Source organism: Oncorhynchus clarkii, chromosome 19, assembly GCF_045791955.1.
Source record: "Oncorhynchus clarkii lewisi isolate Uvic-CL-2024 chromosome 19, UVic_Ocla_1.0, whole genome shotgun sequence".
NCBI lineage: Eukaryota > Metazoa > Chordata > Actinopteri > Salmoniformes > Salmonidae > Oncorhynchus > Oncorhynchus clarkii.
Window position 1 is genome coordinate 6,005,353 of NC_092165.1, and position 20,465 is coordinate 6,025,817.

Here is a 20,465-nt window from a genome sequence, read left to right on the forward strand (position 1 = left end):
CTCCCCCCTGTCTGAGATACCTACTGCAGCCCTCACCCTCCACATACAACACCTGTTCTGCCAGTCACATTCGTTTAAAGGTCCCAAAGCACCCACATCCCTGAGTCGCACCTCTTTTCAGAGTTGCAGCTAGCGACTGAAACGAGCTGCAACAAACACTCAAACTGGATAGTTCTCAATCTCTTCATTCATAGACTCAATCATGGACACTCTTACTGACAGTCGAGGCTGCTTTGTATGATGTATTGTTGTCTCTACCTTCATGCTGTTGACTTTGCCCAATAATGTTTGTACCTTGTTTGTGCTGCTACCATGCTGTGTTGCTACCATGCTGTGTTGTCATGTTTTGCTGCCTTGTTACGTTGTCTTAGGTCTCTCTTTATGTAGTGTTGTGTCTCTTGTGTCACGAACCGGCTCAAAGTTCGTAACAAAAAGGGAGATAACGTGGAGATAAGGAATAACAAAACATATTTATTAACTGAAGTAAACTAAATAAAATTAACAATGGTGTGTGTCGTCAGTAATCAGTAGTGTAAGTGTGCATAAATGTGATAATGAGGGGTTTTGAAAGGTGCCAAAGCAAACAAACAAACAAACAAACAGGCCACAAAAAATGCCACAACGAAAATCTATCAGTGCATCAGCATGGAGAGAGTTTCCTCAATGAATGGGGAAGATGGTGTGTCCCATGTCGCTGACGAACCTCCCAGCTCCGCACGCCGACATCCTAATAAGGAAAACAAGAGCAAAGAGAAAGAATTGGGCAGACAGAGTGGGAGGGTCGTCACACTTGTTGTGATGTGTGTTTTGTCCCTATATTTATATTGTATTTATTGTTTTAATCCCAAACCCCCGTCCCTGCAGGAGGCCTTTTACCTTTTGGTAGGCCATCATTGTAAATAAGAATTTGTTCTTAACTGACTTGCCTAGCTAAATAAAGGTCCAATATATAATTAAAATAAAAAAAAATGTAAGTTATTTTTTTTTGTATCATCCGTAGATCTATAACAGAGTTGGTATATAAAAAGAACATGAGATGTGATAAGACCAATTTAGTAATATACAATGAACATATTTATCATACAAAAGAGCCCAAACTCCGAGTGATGTTTCAAATGTTTACTCAGCAAAGATACACAACTGGATACAGTACATTGAATACAGTGCAGTGTCCACTTATACCCTTAGTTCTCACCCCCTCCCTTCCACAAAGATATACTTCAGTACTTTTCCATCAGCCAGGATTTCTCCATGCTCCTCCGTGCACACCACAGGAGAGTTATTGGGAGTACACATTCCTACAGTCCACTACAGTCAACTAAATAATTATACTCTTCTCATACACAAAGAGCTTAACCTAACACTACTTTAATTTAATTTACAATCAGATGGAGAAAAAAATATCACATTTTATTGGTCACAGCAAAAGCTACATGCCAAACAATGTCAACAATATCAGAAAAGAGGAATCATTATATGAGCAAGCATTGTCTTGTCTTGACTGTGCAAGCAATAGAAATCACGCCAATTGACAGTAGCATAACAGCTGAGAGTTAGTAATGATTGATCATTCTCCGTTCATGGTGGATGTACTTGGGGAGGGGTGTACTGTAGACTACATACTATGTTTTACAGACTGTGGAAAAGCAGATGTGCTGGTTTGATTTCACCCTATTTGGAAATGACCAACTTGCAATTCAGGTCACTCTGTGTTTTGATGCTCCATAGTTTGTACACAACATCGCACCAAAGATCCTTTGCGTCTTCTTTCTTGATCACCTCAGTAATTTTGAACACTTCATAGGGTGGAATCAACACCACCTTCTCATCTTGACACACTGAGTATGGGTTGATGGAAGCGCCAAAACATGTCTTTATCTCAAAGCAGGACTTCTCTCCAAAATGTGTCAAGTCCTTTCGGAAAGAGCTGGAGGCAAAGAAGCCAAAACGCATTTCCGTGTTCACTTTACCTGTAAACTCCATGTTGGTTCTTCTGTATGTGGTGTAACAGCGGTTTTGGTCTGGGTTTTCTTTCAGGAGGAGAATAGCTTCAGTCAGCAGGAAATGCAGGGAGCGGAACTTGAAGGACGAGGTGTAGACTGAATTACCGGTGCGACATGCTTCGTTAAAAACATTGTATATTGCTGGGTGTCGTGCACTGTAAGCACAGAGAGCCTGGATAGGCTGCAGTGTAAGATTGTCTGTAATGGTCTTGCTTCTTGCACACTTTTCTGCTGTCGTCCAGGATTGTTTGAAGATATCAGTTAGGCTTTTATCCTCCTCAAGATATTTGTTATTTACGCGCCAATACATTTTCGGTCTACAGCCGTTGTACATGTCGTCAACAGAGGTCGGGACCATGTTCAGGGGAATTGGAGGAGAGACAGTAGGAACACCATCCGTTTTCTGTAGAGAGAGAGAACATAACTACCTAAATCACACTGACTGTATAGAGAACATAACTACCTAAATCACACTGACTGTAGAGAGAACATAACTACCAGAATCACACTGACTGTAGAGAGAGAAAACATAACTACCTGAATCACACTGACTGTAGAGAGAGAACATAACCACCTGAATCACACTGACTGTAGAGAGAGAACATAACCACCTGAATCACACTGACTGTATAGAGAACATAACTACCTAAATTACACTGACTGTATAGAGAACATAACTACCTGAATCACACTGACTGTAGAGAGAGAACATAACCACCTGAATCACACTGACTGTAGAGAGAGAACATAACTACCAGAATCACACTGACTGTAGAGAGAACATAACTACCAGAATCACACTGACTGTAGAGAGAGAACATAACTACCTGAATCACACTGACTGTAGAGAGAGAACATAACCACCTGAATCACACTGACTGTAGAGAGAGAACATAACTACCTAAATCACACTGACTGTAGAGAGAACATAACCACCTGAATCACACTGACTGTATAGAGAACATAACCACCTGAATCACACTGACTGTATAGAGAACATAACCACCTGAATCACACTGACTGTAGAGAGAGAACATAACCACCTGAATCACACTGACTGTATAGAGAACATAACCACCTGAATCACACTGACTGTAGAGAGAGAACATAACTACCTAAATCACACTGACTGTATAGAGAGAACATAACTACCTGAATCACACTGACTGTAGAGAGAGAACATAACTACCTAAATCACACTGACTGTAGAGAGAGAACATAACTACCTGAATCACACTGACTGTATAGAGAGAACATAACTACCTGAATCACACTGACTGTATAGAGAGAACACAACTACCTGAATCACACTGACTGTATAGAGAACATAACCACCTGAATCACACTGACTGTATAGAGAACATAACCACCTGAATCACACTGACTGTATAGAGAACATAACCACCTGAATAACACTGACTGTATAGAGAACATAACCACCTGAATCACACTGACTGTAGAGAGAGAACATAACTACCTAAATCACACTGACTGTATAGAGAGAGCATAACTACCTGAATCACACTGACTGTATAGAGAACATAACTACCTAAATCACACTGACTGTAGAGAGAACATAACTACCTGAATCACACTGACTGTATAGAGAACATAACTACCTGAATCACACTGACTGTAGAGAGAACATAACTACCTGAATCACACTGACTGTAGAGAGAACATAACTACCTGAATCACACTGACTGTAGAGAGAGAACATAACTACCTGAATCACACTGACTGTATAGAGAACATAACTACCTGAATCACACTGACTGTATAGAGAACATAACTACCTAAATCACACTGACTGTAGAGAGAACATAACTACCTGAATCACACTGACTGTAGAGAGAGAACATAACTACCTAAATCACACTGACTGTAGAGAGAGAACATAACTACCTGAATCACACTGACTGTATAGAGAGAACATAACTACCTGAATCACACTGACTGTATAGAGAGAACATAACTACCTGAATCACACTGACTGTATAGAGAACATAACCACCTGAATCACACTGACTGTATAGAGAACATAACTACCTAAATCACACTGACTGTAGAGAGAGAACATAACTACCTGAATCACACTGACTGTAGAGAGAGAACATAACTACCTGAATCACTCTGACTGTATAGAGAGAACATAACTACCTGAATCACACTGACTGTATAGAGAGAACATAACTACCTAAATCACACTGACTGTAGAGAGAGAACATAACTACCTGAATCACACTGACTGTAGAGAGAGAACATAACCACCTGAATCACACTGACTGTATAGAGAACATAACTACCTGAATCACACTGACTGTATAGAGAACATAACTACCTGAATCACACTGACTGTAGAGAGAACATAACTACCTAAATCACACTGACTGTATAGAGAGAGCATAACTACCTGAATCACACTGACTGTATAGAGAACATAACTACCTAAATCACACTGACTGTAGAGAGAACATAACTACCTGAATCACACTGACTGTATAGAGAACATAACTACCTGAATCACACTGACTGTAGAGAGAACATAACTACCTGAATCACACTGACTGTAGAGAGAACATAACTACCTGAATCACACTGACTGTAGAGAGAGAACATAACTACCTGAATCACACTGACTGTATAGAGAACATAACTACCTGAATCACACTGACTGTATAGAGAACATAACTACCTAAATCACACTGACTGTAGAGAGAACATAACTACCTGAATCACAATGACTGTAGAGAGAGAACATAACTACCTAAATCACACTGACTGTAGAGAGAGAACATAACTACCTGAATCACACTGACTGTATAGAGAGAACATAACTACCTGAATCACACTGACTGTATAGAGAGAACATAACTACCTGAATCACACTGACTGTATAGAGAACATAACTACCTGAATCACACTGACTGTATAGAGAACATAACTACCTGAATCACACTGACTGTAGAGAGAACATAACTACCTAAATCACACTGACTGTAGAGAGAACATAACTACCTAAATCACACTGACTGTAGAGAGAGAACATAACTACCTGAATCACACTGACTGTAGAGAGAGAACATAACTACCTGAATCACACTGACTGTATAGAGAGAACATAACTACCTGAATCACACTGACTGTATAGAGAGAACATAACTACCTGAATCACACTGACTGTATAGAGAGAACATAACTACCTAAATCACACTGACTGTAGAGAGAGAACATAACCACCTGAATCACACTGACTGTAGAGAGAACATAACTACCTGAATCACACTGACTGTAGAGAGAGAACATAACTACCTGAATCACACTGACTGTATAGAGAGAACATAACTACCTGAATCACACTGACTGTATAGAGAGAACATAACTACCTGAATCACACTGACTGTATAGAGAGAACATAACTACCTAAATCACACTGACTGTAGAGAGAGAACATAACTACCTGAATCACACTGACTGTAGAGAGAGAACATAACCACCTGAATCACACTGACTGTATAGAGAACATAACTACCTGAATCACACTGACTGTATAGAGAACATAACTACCTGAATCACACTGACTGTAGAGAGAACATAACTACCTAAATCACACTGACTGTAGAGAGAACATAACTACCTAAATCACACTGACTGTAGAGAGAGAACATAACTACCTGAATCACACTGACTGTAGAGAGAGAACATAACTACCTGTATCACACTGACTGTATAGAGAGAACATAACTACCTGAATCACACTGACTGTATAGAGAGAACATAACTACCTGAATCACACTGACTGTATAGAGAGAACATAACTACCTAAATCACACTGACTGTAGAGAGAGAACATAACCACCTGAATCACACTGACTGTAGAGAGAACATAACTACCTGAATCACACTGACTGTAGAGAGAGAACATAACTACCTGAATCACACTGACTGTAGAGAGAGAACATAACCACCTGAATCACACTGACTGTATAGAGAACATAACTACCTGAATCACACTGACTGTATAGAGAACATAACTACCTGAATCACACTGACTGTAGAGAGAACATAACTACCTAAATCACACTGACTGTAGAGAGAACATAACTACCTAAATCACACTGACTGTAGAGAGAGAACATAACTACCTGAATCACACTGACTGTAGAGAGAGAACATAACTACCTGAATCACACTGACTGTATAGAGAGAACATAACTACCTGAATCACACTGACTGTATAGAGAGAACATAACTACCTGAATCACACTGACTGTATAGAGAGAACATAACTACCTAAATCACACTGACTGTAGAGAGAGAACATAACCACCTGAATCACACTGACTGTAGAGAGAACATAACTACCTGAATCACACTGACTGTATAGAGAGAACATAACTACCTAAATCACACTGACTGTATAGAGAACATAACTACCAGAATCACACTGACTGTATAGAGAACATAACCACCTGAATCACACTGACTGTATAGAGAACATAACTACCTGAATCACACTGACTGTATAGAGAGAACATAACTACCTAAATCACACTGACTGTAGAGAGAGAACATAACCACCTGAATCACACTGACTGTAGAGAGAGAACATAACTACCTGAATCACACTGACTGTAGAGAGAGAACATAACCACCTGAATCACACTGACTGTATAGAGAACATAACTACCTGATTCACACTGACTGTAGAGAGAGAACATAACTACCTGAATCACACTGACTGTATAGAGAACATAACTACCTAAATCACACTGACTGTAGAGAGAACATAACTACCTGAATCACTCTGACTGTATAGAGAACATAACTACCTGAATCACACTGACTGTAGAGAGAACATAACTACCTGAATCACACTGACTGTAGAGAGAACATAACTACCTGAATCACACTGACTGTAGAGAGAGAACATAACTACCTGAATCACACTGACTGTATAGAGAACATAACTACCTGAATCACACTGACTGTATAGAGAACATAACTACCTAAATCACACTGACTGTAGAGAGAACATAACTACCTGAATCACACTGACTGTAGAGAGAGAACATAACTACCTAAATCACACTGACTGTAGAGAGAGAACATAACTACCTGAATCACACTGACTGTATAGAGAGAACATAACTACCTGAATCACACTGACTGTATAGAGAGAACATAACTACCTGAATCACACTGACTGTATAGAGAACATAACCACCTGAATCACACTGACTGTATAGAGAACATAACTACCTAAATCACACTGACTGTAGAGAGAGAACATAACTACCTGAATCACACTGACTGTAGAGAGAGAACATAACTACCTGAATCACACTGACTGTATAGAGAGAACATAACTACCTGAATCACACTGACTGTATAGAGAGAACATAACTACCTAAATCACACTGACTGTAGAGAGAGAACATAACTACCTGAATCACACTGACTGTAGAGAGAGAACATAACCACCTGAATCACACTGACTGTATAGAGAACATAACTACCTGAATCACACTGACTGTATAGAGAACATAACTACCTGAATCACACTGACTGTAGAGAGAACATAACTACCTAAATCACACTGACTGTATAGAGAGAGCATAACTACCTGAATCACACTGACTGTATAGAGAACATAACTACCTAAATCACACTGACTGTAGAGAGAACATAACTACCTGAATCACACTGACTGTATAGAGAACATAACTACCTGAATCACACTGACTGTAGAGAGAACATAACTACCTGAATCACACTGACTGTAGAGAGAACATAACTACCTGAATCACACTGACTGTAGAGAGAGAACATAACTACCTGAATCACACTGACTGTATAGAGAACATAACTACCTGAATCACACTGACTGTATAGAGAACATAACTACCTAAATCACACTGACTGTAGAGAGAACATAACTACCTGAATCACACTGACTGTAGAGAGAGAACATAACTACCTAAATCACACTGACTGTAGAGAGAGAACATAACTACCTGAATCACACTGACTGTATAGAGAGAACATAACTACCTGAATCACACTGACTGTATAGAGAGAACATAACTACCTGAATCACACTGACTGTATAGAGAACATAACCACCTGAATCACACTGACTGTATAGAGAACATAACTACCTAAATCACACTGACTGTAGAGAGAGAACATAACTACCTGAATCACACTGACTGTAGAGAGAGAACATAACCACCTGAATCACACTGACTGTATAGAGAACATAACTACCTGAATCACACTGACTGTATAGAGAACATAACTACCTGAATCACACTGACTGTAGAGAGAACATAACTACCTAAATCACACTGACTGTAGAGAGAACATAACTACCTAAATCACACTGACTGTAGAGAGAGAACATAACTACCTGAATCACACTGACTGTAGAGAGAGAACATAACTACCTGAATCACACTGACTGTATAGAGAGAACATAACTACCTGAATCACACTGACTGTATAGAGAGAACATAACTACCTGAATCACACTGACTGTATAGAGAGAACATAACTACCTAAATCACACTGACTGTAGAGAGAGAACATAACCACCTGAATCACACTGACTGTAGAGAGAACATAACTACCTGAATCACACTGACTGTAGAGAGAGAACATAACTACCTGAATCACACTGACTGTAGAGAGAGAACATAACCACCTGAATCACACTGACTGTATAGAGAACATAACTACCTGAATCACACTGACTGTATAGAGAACATAACTACCTGAATCACACTGACTGTAGAGAGAGAACATAACCACCTGAATCACACTGACTGTAGAGAGAGAACATAACTACCTGAATCACACTGACTGTAGAGAGAGAACATAACCACCTGAATCACACTGACTGTATAGAGAGAACATAACTACCTAAATCACACTGACTGTAGAGAGAGAACATAACCACCTGAATCACACTGACTGTAGAGAGAACATAACTACCTGAATCACACTGACTGTATAGAGAGAACATAACTACCTAAATCACACTGACTGTATAGAGAACATAACTACCAGAATCACACTGACTGTATAGAGAACATAACCACCTGAATCACACTGACTGTATAGAGAACATAACTACCTGAATCACACTGACTGTATAGAGAGAACATAACTACCTAAATCACACTGACTGTAGAGAGAGAACATAACCACCTGAATCACACTGACTGTAGAGAGAGAACATAACTACCTGAATCACACTGACTGTAGAGAGAGAACATAACCACCTGAATCACACTGACTGTATAGAGAACATAACTACCTGATTCACACTGACTGTAGAGAGAGAACATAACTACCTAAATCACACTGACTGTATAGAGAACATAACTACCTAAATCACACTGACTGTAGAGAGAACATAACTACCAGAATCACACTGACTGTAGAGAGAACATAACTACCTGAATCACACTGACTGTATAGAGAACATAACTACCTGAATCACACTGACTGTATAGAGAGAACATAACTACCTGAATCACACTGACTGTATAGAGAGAACATAACTACCTAAATCACACTGACTGTAGAGAGAACATAACTACCAGAATCACACTGACTGTATAGAGAACATAACTACCTAAATCACACTGACTGTAGAGAGAACATAACTACCAGAATCACACTGACTGTAGAGAGAGAACATAACTACATAAATCACACTGACTGTAGAGAGAACATAACTACCTGAATCACACTGACTGTATAGAGAACATAACTACCTAAATCACACTGACTGTATAGAGAACATAACTACCTGAATCACACTGACTGTAGAGAGAGAACATAACTACCTAAATCACACTGACTGTAGAGAGAGAACATAACTACCTGAATCACACTGACTGTATAGAGAGAACATAACCACCTGAATCACACTGACTGTAGAGAGAGAACCTAACCACCTGAATCACACTGACTGTATAGAGAGAACATAACTACCTGAATCACACTGACTGTAGAGAGAGAACATAACCACCTGAATCACACTGACTCTAGAGAGAGAACATAACTACCTAAATCACACTGACTGTATAGAGAGAACATAACTACCTGAATCACACTGACTGTAGAGAGAGAACATAACTACCTAAATCACACTGACTGTATAGAGAACATAACTACCTGAATCACACTGACTGTATAGAGAACATAACCACCTGAATCACACTGACTGTATAGAGAACATAACCACCTGAATCACACTGACTGTATAGAGAGAACATAACTACCTGAATCACACTGACTGTAGAGAGAGAATATAACTACCTAAATCACACTGACTGTAGAGAGAGAACATAACTACCTGAATCACACTGACTGTATAGAGAGAACATAACTACCTGAATCACACTGACTGTATAGAGAACATAACTACCTGAATCACACTGACTGTATAGAGAACATAACTACCTGAATCACACTGACTGTATAGAGAACATAACTACCTAAATCACACTGACTGTATAGAGAACATAACTACCTGAATCACACTGACTGTATAGAGAGAACATAACTACCTGAATCACACTGACTGTATAGAGAACATAACTACCTGAATCACACTGACTGTATAGAGAACATAACTACCTGAATCACACTGACTGTAGAGAGAGAACATAACTACCTAAATCACACTGACTGTATAGAGAACATAACTACCTGAATCACACTGACTGTATAGAGAACATAACCACCTGAATCACACTGACTGTATAGAGAACATAACCACCTGAATCACACTGACTGTATAGAGAGAACATAACTACCTGAATCACACTGACTGTAGAGAGAGAATATAACTACCTAAATCACACTGACTGTAGAGAGAGACCATAACTACCTGAATCACACTGACTGTATAGAGAGAACATAACTACCTGAATCACACTGACTGTATAGAGAACATAACTACCTGAATCACACTGACTGTATAGAGAACATAACTACCTGAATCACACTGACTGTATAGAGAACATAACTACCTAAATCACACTGACTGTATAGAGAACATAACTACCTGAATCACACTGACTGTATAGAGAGAACATAACTACCTGAATCACACTGACTGTATAGAGAACATAACTACCTGAATCACACTGACTGTATAGAGAACATAACTACCTGAATCACACTGACTGTATAGAGAGAACATAACTACCTGAATCACACTGACTGTATAGAGAACATAACTACCTAAATCACACTGACTGTAGAGAGAGAACATAACTACCTGAATCACACTGACTGTATAGAGAACATAACTACCTAAATCACACTGACTGTATAGAGAACATAACTACCTGAATCACACTGACTGTATAGAGAGAACATAACTACCTGAATCACACTGACTGTATAGAGAACATAACTACCTGAATCACACTGACTGTATAGAGAACATAACTACCTGAATCACACTGACTGTAGAGAGAACATAACTACCTAAATCACACTGACTGTAGAGAGAACATAACTACCTAAATCACACTGACTGTAGAGAGAGAACATAACTACCTGAATCACACTGACTGTAGAGAGAGAACATAACTACCTGAATCACACTGACTGTATAGAGAGAACATAACTACCTGAATCACACTGACTGTATAGAGAGAACATAACTACCTGAATCACACTGACTGTATAGAGAGAACATAACTACCTAAATCACACTGACTGTAGAGAGAGAACATAACCACCTGAATCACACTGACTGTAGAGAGAACATAACTACCTGAATCACACTGACTGTAGAGAGAGAACATAACTACCTGAATCACACTGACTGTAGAGAGAGAACATAACCACCTGAATCACACTGACTGTATAGAGAACATAACTACCTGAATCACACTGACTGTATAGAGAACATAACTACCTGAATCACACTGACTGTAGAGAGAGAACATAACCACCTGAATCACACTGACTGTAGAGAGAGAACATAACTACCTGAATCACACTGACTGTAGAGAGAGAACATAACCACCTGAATCACACTGACTGTATAGAGAGAACATAACTACCTAAATCACACTGACTGTAGAGAGAGAACATAACCACCTGAATCACACTGACTGTAGAGAGAACATAACTACCTGAATCACACTGACTGTATAGAGAGAACATAACTACCTAAATCACACTGACTGTATAGAGAACATAACTACCAGAATCACACTGACTGTATAGAGAACATAACCACCTGAATCACACTGACTGTATAGAGAACATAACTACCTGAATCACACTGACTGTATAGAGAGAACATAACTACCTAAATCACACTGACTGTAGAGAGAGAACATAACCACCTGAATCACACTGACTGTAGAGAGAGAACATAACTACCTGAATCACACTGACTGTAGAGAGAGAACATAACCACCTGAATCACACTGACTGTATAGAGAACATAACTACCTGATTCACACTGACTGTAGAGAGAGAACATAACTACCTAAATCACACTGACTGTATAGAGAACATAACTACCTAAATCACACTGACTGTAGAGAGAACATAACTACCAGAATCACACTGACTGTAGAGAGAACATAACTACCTGAATCACACTGACTGTATAGAGAACATAACTACCTGAATCACACTGACTGTATAGAGAGAACATAACTACCTGAATCACACTGACTGTATAGAGAGAACATAACTACCTAAATCACACTGACTGTAGAGAGAACATAACTACCAGAATCACACTGACTGTATAGAGAACATAACTACCTAAATCACACTGACTGTAGAGAGAACATAACTACCAGAATCACACTGACTGTAGAGAGAGAACATAACTACATAAATCACACTGACTGTAGAGAGAACATAACTACCTGAATCACACTGACTGTATAGAGAACATAACTACCTAAATCACACTGACTGTATAGAGAACATAACTACCTGAATCACACTGACTGTAGAGAGAGAACATAACTACCTAAATCACACTGACTGTAGAGAGAGAACATAACTACCTGAATCACACTGACTGTATAGAGAGAACATAACCACCTGAATCACACTGACTGTAGAGAGAGAACCTAACCACCTGAATCACACTGACTGTATAGAGAGAACATAACTACCTGAATCACACTGACTGTAGAGAGAGAACATAACCACCTGAATCACACTGACTGTAGAGAGAGAACATAACTACCTAAATCACACTGACTGTATAGAGAGAACATAACTACCTGAATCACACTGACTGTAGAGAGAGAACATAACTACCTAAATCACACTGACTGTATAGAGAACATAACTACCTGAATCACACTGACTGTATAGAGAACATAACCACCTGAATCACACTGACTGTATAGAGAACATAACCACCTGAATCACACTGACTGTATAGAGAGAACATAACTACCTGAATCACACTGACTGTAGAGAGAGAACATAACTACCTAAATCACACTGACTGTAGAGAGAGAACATAACTACCTGAATCACACTGACTGTAGAGAGAGAACATAACTACCTGAATCACACTGACTGTATAGAGAGAACATAACTACCTGAATCACACTGACTGTATAGAGAACATAACTACCTGAATCACACTGACTGTATAGAGAACATAACTACCTGAATCACACTGACTGTATAGAGAACATAACTACCTAAATCACACTGACTGTATAGAGAACATAACTACCTGAATCACACTGACTGTATAGAGAGAACATAACTACCTGAATCACACTGACTGTATAGAGAACATAACTACCTGAATCACACTGACTGTATAGAGAACATAACTACCTGAATCACACTGACTGTAGAGAGAGAACATAACTACCTAAATCACACTGACTGTATAGAGAACATAACTACCTGAATCACACTGACTGTATAGAGAACATAACCACCTGAATCACACTGACTGTATAGAGAACATAACCACCTGAATCACACTGACTGTATAGAGAGAACATAACTACCTGAATCACACTGACTGTAGAGAGAGAATATAACTACCTAAATCACACTGACTGTAGAGAGAGACCATAACTACCTGAATCACACTGACTGTATAGAGAGAACATAACTACCTGAATCACACTGACTGTATAGAGAACATAACTACCTGAATCACACTGACTGTATAGAGAACATAACTACCTGAATCACACTGACTGTATAGAGAACATAACTACCTAAATCACACTGACTGTATAGAGAACATAACTACCTGAATCACACTGACTGTATAGAGAGAACATAACTACCTGAATCACACTGACTGTATAGAGAACATAACTACCTGAATCACACTGACTGTATAGAGAACATAACTACCTGAATCACACTGACTGTATAGAGAGAACATAACTACCTGAATCACACTGACTGTATAGAGAACATAACTACCTGAATCACACTGACTGTATAGAGAACATAACTACCTGAATCACACTGACTGTATAGAGAACATAACTACCTGAATCACACTGACTGTATAGAGAACATAACTACCTGAATCACACTATCTGTATAGAGAGAACATAACTACCTAAATCACACTGACTGTATAGAGAACATAAATACCTGAATCACACTGACTGTATAGAGAACATAACTACCTGAATCACACTGACTGTATAGAGAGAACATAACCACCTGAATCACACTGACTGTATAGAGAGAACATAACTACCTGAATCACACTGACTGTAGAGAGAGAAAACATAACTACCTGAATCACACTGACTGTATAGAGAACATAACTACCTGAATCACACTGACTGTAGAGATAACATAACTACCAGAATCACACTGACTGTAGAGAACATAACTACCAGAATCACACTGACTGTAGAGAACATAACTACCTGAATCACACTGACTGTATAGAGAACATAACTACCAGAATCACACTGACTGTATAGAGAACATAACTACCTGAATCACACTGACTGTATAGAGAACATAACCACCTGAATCACACTGACTGTATAGAGAACATAACCACCTGAATCACACTGACTGTATAGAGAGAACATAACTACCTGAATCACACTGACTGTAGAGAGAGAACATAACTACCTAAATCACACTGACTGTAGAGAGAGAACATAACTACCTGAATCACACTGACTGTATAGAGAGAACATAACTACCTGAATCACACTGACTGTATAGAGAACATAACTACCTGAATCACACTGACTGTATAGAGAACATAACCACCTGAATCACACTGACTGTATAGAGAACATAACTACCTGAATCACACTGACTGTATAGAGAGAACATAACTACCTAAATCACACTGACTGTAGAGAGAGAACATAACCACCTGAATCACACTGACTGTAGAGAGAGAACATAACTACCTGAATCACACTGACTGTAGAGAGAGAACATAACCACCTGAATCACACTGACTGTATAGAGAACATAACTACCTGATTCACACTGACTGTAGAGAGAACATAACTACCTGAATCACACTGACTGTATAGAGAGAACATAACTACCTAAATCACACTGACTGTATAGAGAACATAACTACCAGAATCACACTGACTGTATAGAGAACATAACCACCTGAATCACACTGACTGTATAGAGAACATAACTACCTGAATCACACTGACTGTATAGAGAGAACATAACTACCTAAATCACACTGACTGTAGAGAGAGAACATAACCACCTGAATCACACTGACTGTAGAGAGAGAACATAACTACCTGAATCACACTGACTGTAGAGAGAGAACATAACCACCTGAATCACACTGACTGTATAGAGAACATAACTACCTGATTCACACTGACTGTAGAGAGAGAACATAACTACCTAAATCACACTGACTGTATAGAGAACATAACTACCTAAATCACACTGACTGTAGAGAGAACATAACTACCAGAATCACACTGACTGTAGAGAGAACATAACTACCTGAATCACACTGACTGTATAGAGAACATAACTACCTGAATCACACTGACTGTATAGAGAGAACATAACTACCTGAATCACACTGACTGTATAGAGAGAACATAACTACCTAAATCACACTGACTGTAGAGAGAACATAACTACCAGAATCACACTGACTGTATAGAGAACATAACTACCTAAATCACACTGACTGTAGAGAGAACATAACTACCAGAATCACACTGACTGTAGAGAGAGAACATAACTACATAAATCACACTGACTGTAGAGAGAACATAACTACCTGAATCACACTGACTGTATAGAGAACATAACTACCTAAATCACACTGACTGTATAGAGAACATAACTACCTGAATCACACTGACTGTAGAGAGAGAACATAACTACCTAAATCACACTGACTGTAGAGAGAGAACATAACTACCTGAATCACACTGACTGTATAGAGAGAACATAACCACCTGAATCACACTGACTGTAGAGAGAGAACCTAACCACCTGAATCACACTGACTGTATAGAGAGAACATAACTACCTGAATCACACTGACTGTAGAGAGAGAACATAACCACCTGAATCACACTGACTGTAGAGAGAGAACATAACTACCTAAATCACACTGACTGTATAGAGAGAACATAACTACCTGAATCACACTGACTGTAGAGAGAGAACATAACTACCTAAATCACACTGACTGTATAGAGAACATAACTACCTGAATCACACTGACTGTATAGAGAACATAACCACCTGAATCACACTGACTGTATAGAGAACATAACCACCTGAATCACACTGACTGTATAGAGAGAACATAACTACCTGAATCACACTGACTGTAGAGAGAGAATATAACTACCTAAATCACACTGACTGTAGAGAGAGAACATAACTACCTGAATCACACTGACTGTATAGAGAGAACATAACTACCTGAATCACACTGACTGTATAGAGAACATAACTACCTGAATCACACTGACTGTATAGAGAACATAACTACCTGAATCACACTGACTGTATAGAGAACATAACTACCTAAATCACACTGACTGTATAGAGAACATAACTACCTGAATCACACTGACTGTATAGAGAGAACATAACTACCTGAATCACACTGACTGTATAGAGAACATAACTACCTGAATCACACTGACTGTATAGAGAACATAACTACCTGAATCACACTGACTGTAGAGAGAGAACATAACTACCTAAATCACACTGACTGTATAGAGAACATAACTACCTGAATCACACTGACTGTATAGAGAACATAACCACCTGAATCACACTGACTGTATAGAGAACATAACCACCTGAATCACACTGACTGTATAGAGAGAACATAACTACCTGAATCACACTGACTGTAGAGAGAGAATATAACTACCTAAATCACACTGACTGTAGAGAGAGACCATAACTACCTGAATCACACTGACTGTATAGAGAGAACATAACTACCTGAATCACACTGACTGTATAGAGAACATAACTACCTGAATCACACTGACTGTATAGAGAACATAACTACCTGAATCACACTGACTGTATAGAGAACATAACTACCTAAATCACTCTGACTGTATAGAGAACATAACTACCTGAATCACACTGACTGTATAGAGAGAACATAACTACCTGAATCACACTGACTGTATAGAGAACATAACTACCTGAATCACACTGACTGTATAGAGAACATAACTACCTGAATCACACTGACTGTATAGAGAGAACATAACTACCTGAATCACACTGACTGTATAGAGAACATAACTACCTGAATCACACTGACTGTATAGAGAACATAACTACCTGAATCACACTGACTGTATAGAGAACATAACTACCTGAATCACACTGACTGTATAGAGAACATAACTACCTGAATCACACTATCTGTATAGAGAGAACATAACTACCTAAATCACACTGACTGTATAGAGAACATAAATACCTGAATCACACTGACTGTATAGAGAACATAACTACCTGAATCACACTGACTGTATAGAGAGAACATAACCACCTGAATCACACTGACTGTATAGAGAGAACATAACTACCTGAATCACACTGACTGTAGAGAGAGAAAACATAACTACCTGAATCACACTGACTGTATAGAGAACATAACTACCTGAATCACACTGACTGTAGAGATAACATAACTACCAGAATCACACTGACTGTAGAGAACATAACTACCAGAATCACACTGACTGTAGAGAACATAACTACCTGAATCACACTGACTGTATAGAGAACATAACTACCAGAATCACACTGACTGTATAGAGAACATAACTACCTGAATCACACTGACTGTATAGAGAACATAACCACCTGAATCACACTGACTGTATAGAGAACATAACCACCTGAATCACACTGACTGTATAGAGAGAACATAACTACCTGAATCACACTGACTGTAGAGAGAGAACATAACTACCTAAATCACACTGACTGTAGAGAGAGAACATAACTACCTGAATCACACTGACTGTATAGAGAGAACATAACTACCTGAATCACACTGACTGTATAGAGAACATAACTACCTGAATCACACTGACTGTATAGAGAACATAACTACCTGAATCACACTGACTGTATAGAGAACATAACTACCTAAATCACACTGACTGTATAGAGAACATAAGTACCTGAATCACACTGACTGTATAGAGAACATAACTACCTGAATCACACTGACTGTATAGAGAGAACATAACCACCTGAATCACACTGACTGTATAGAGAGAACATAACTACCTGAATCACACTGACTGTAGAGAGAGAAAACATAACTACCTGAATCACACTGACTGTAGAGAGAGAACATAACTACCTGAATCACACTGACTGTATAGAGAGAACATAACTACCTGAATCACACTGACTGTATAGAGAGAACATAACTACCTAAATCACACTGACTGTATAGAGAACATAACTACCAGAATCACACTGACTGTATAGAGAACATAACCACCTGAATCACACTGACTGTATAGAGAACATAACTACCTGAATCACACTGACTGTATAGAGAGAACATAACTACCTGAATCACACTGACTGTAGAGAGAGAACATAACTACCTGAATCACACTGACTGTAGAGAGAGAACATAACTACCTAAATCACACTGACTGTAGAGAGAGAACATAACCACCTGAATCACACTGACTGTAGAGAGAGAACATAACTACCTGAATCACACTGACTGTAGAGAGAGAACATAACCACCTGAATCACACTGACTGTATAGAGAACATAACTACCTGATTCACACTGACTGTAGAGAGAACATAACTACCTGAATCACACTGACTGTATAGAGAACATAACTACCTGAATCACACTGACTGTATAGAGAGAACATAACTACCTGAATCACACTGACTGTATAGAGAGAACATAACTACCTGAATCACACTGACTGTAGAGAGAACATAACTACCTGAATCACACTGACTGTATAGAGAACATAACTACCTGAATCACACTGACTGTATAGAGAACATAACTACCTAAATCACACTGACTGTATAGAGAACATAACTACCTGAATCACACTGACTGTATAGAGAGAACATAACTACCTGAATCACACTGACTGTATAGAGAACATAACTACCTGAATCACACTGACTGTATAGAGAACATAACTACCTGAATCACACTGACTGTAGAGAGAGAACATAACTACCTAAATCACACTGACTGTATAGAGAACATAACTACCTGAATCACACTGACTGTATAGAGAACATAACCACCTGAATCACACTGACTGTATAGAGAACATAACCACCTGAATCACACTGACTGTATAGAGAGAACATAACTACCTGAATCACACTGACTGTAGAGAGAGAATATAACTACCTAAATCACACTGACTGTAGAGAGAGACCATAACTACCTGAATCACACTGACTGTATAGAGAGAACATAACTACCTGAATCACACTGACTGTATAGAGAACATAACTACCTGAATCACACTGACTGTATAGAGAACATAACTACCTGAATCACACTGACTGTATAGAGAACATAACTACCTAAATCACACTGACTGTATAGAGAACATAACTACCTGAATCACACTGACTGTATAGAGAGAACATAACTACCTGAATCACACTGACTGTATAGAGAACATAACTACCTGAATCACACTGACTGTATAGAGAACATAACTACCTGAATCACACTGACTGTATAGAGAGAACATAACTACCTGAATCACACTGACTGTATAGAGAACATAACTACCTGAATCACACTGACTGTATAGAGAACATAACTACCTGAATCACACTGACTGTATAGAGAACATAACTACCTGAATCACACTGACTGTATAGAGAACATAACTACCTGAATCACACTATCTGTATAGAGAGAACATAACTACCTAAA

General features: G+C 38.7%; 1 protein-coding gene across 1 annotated transcript in view; it reads right to left on the minus strand.

Annotated features, from left to right (window-relative positions):
- Positions 1–1,671: 1,671 nt before the first annotated feature.
- LOC139375519 (NAD(P)(+)--arginine ADP-ribosyltransferase 2-like) overlaps positions 1,672–20,465 on the minus strand; it is a 113,441-nt gene continuing 94,647 nt past the window's right edge. The window contains exon 2 of the mRNA XM_071117351.1: positions 1,672–2,406. Coding sequence (XP_070973452.1) covers positions 1,672–2,406 — 735 coding nt within the window. The remainder of the gene's footprint in view (positions 2,407–20,465) is intronic.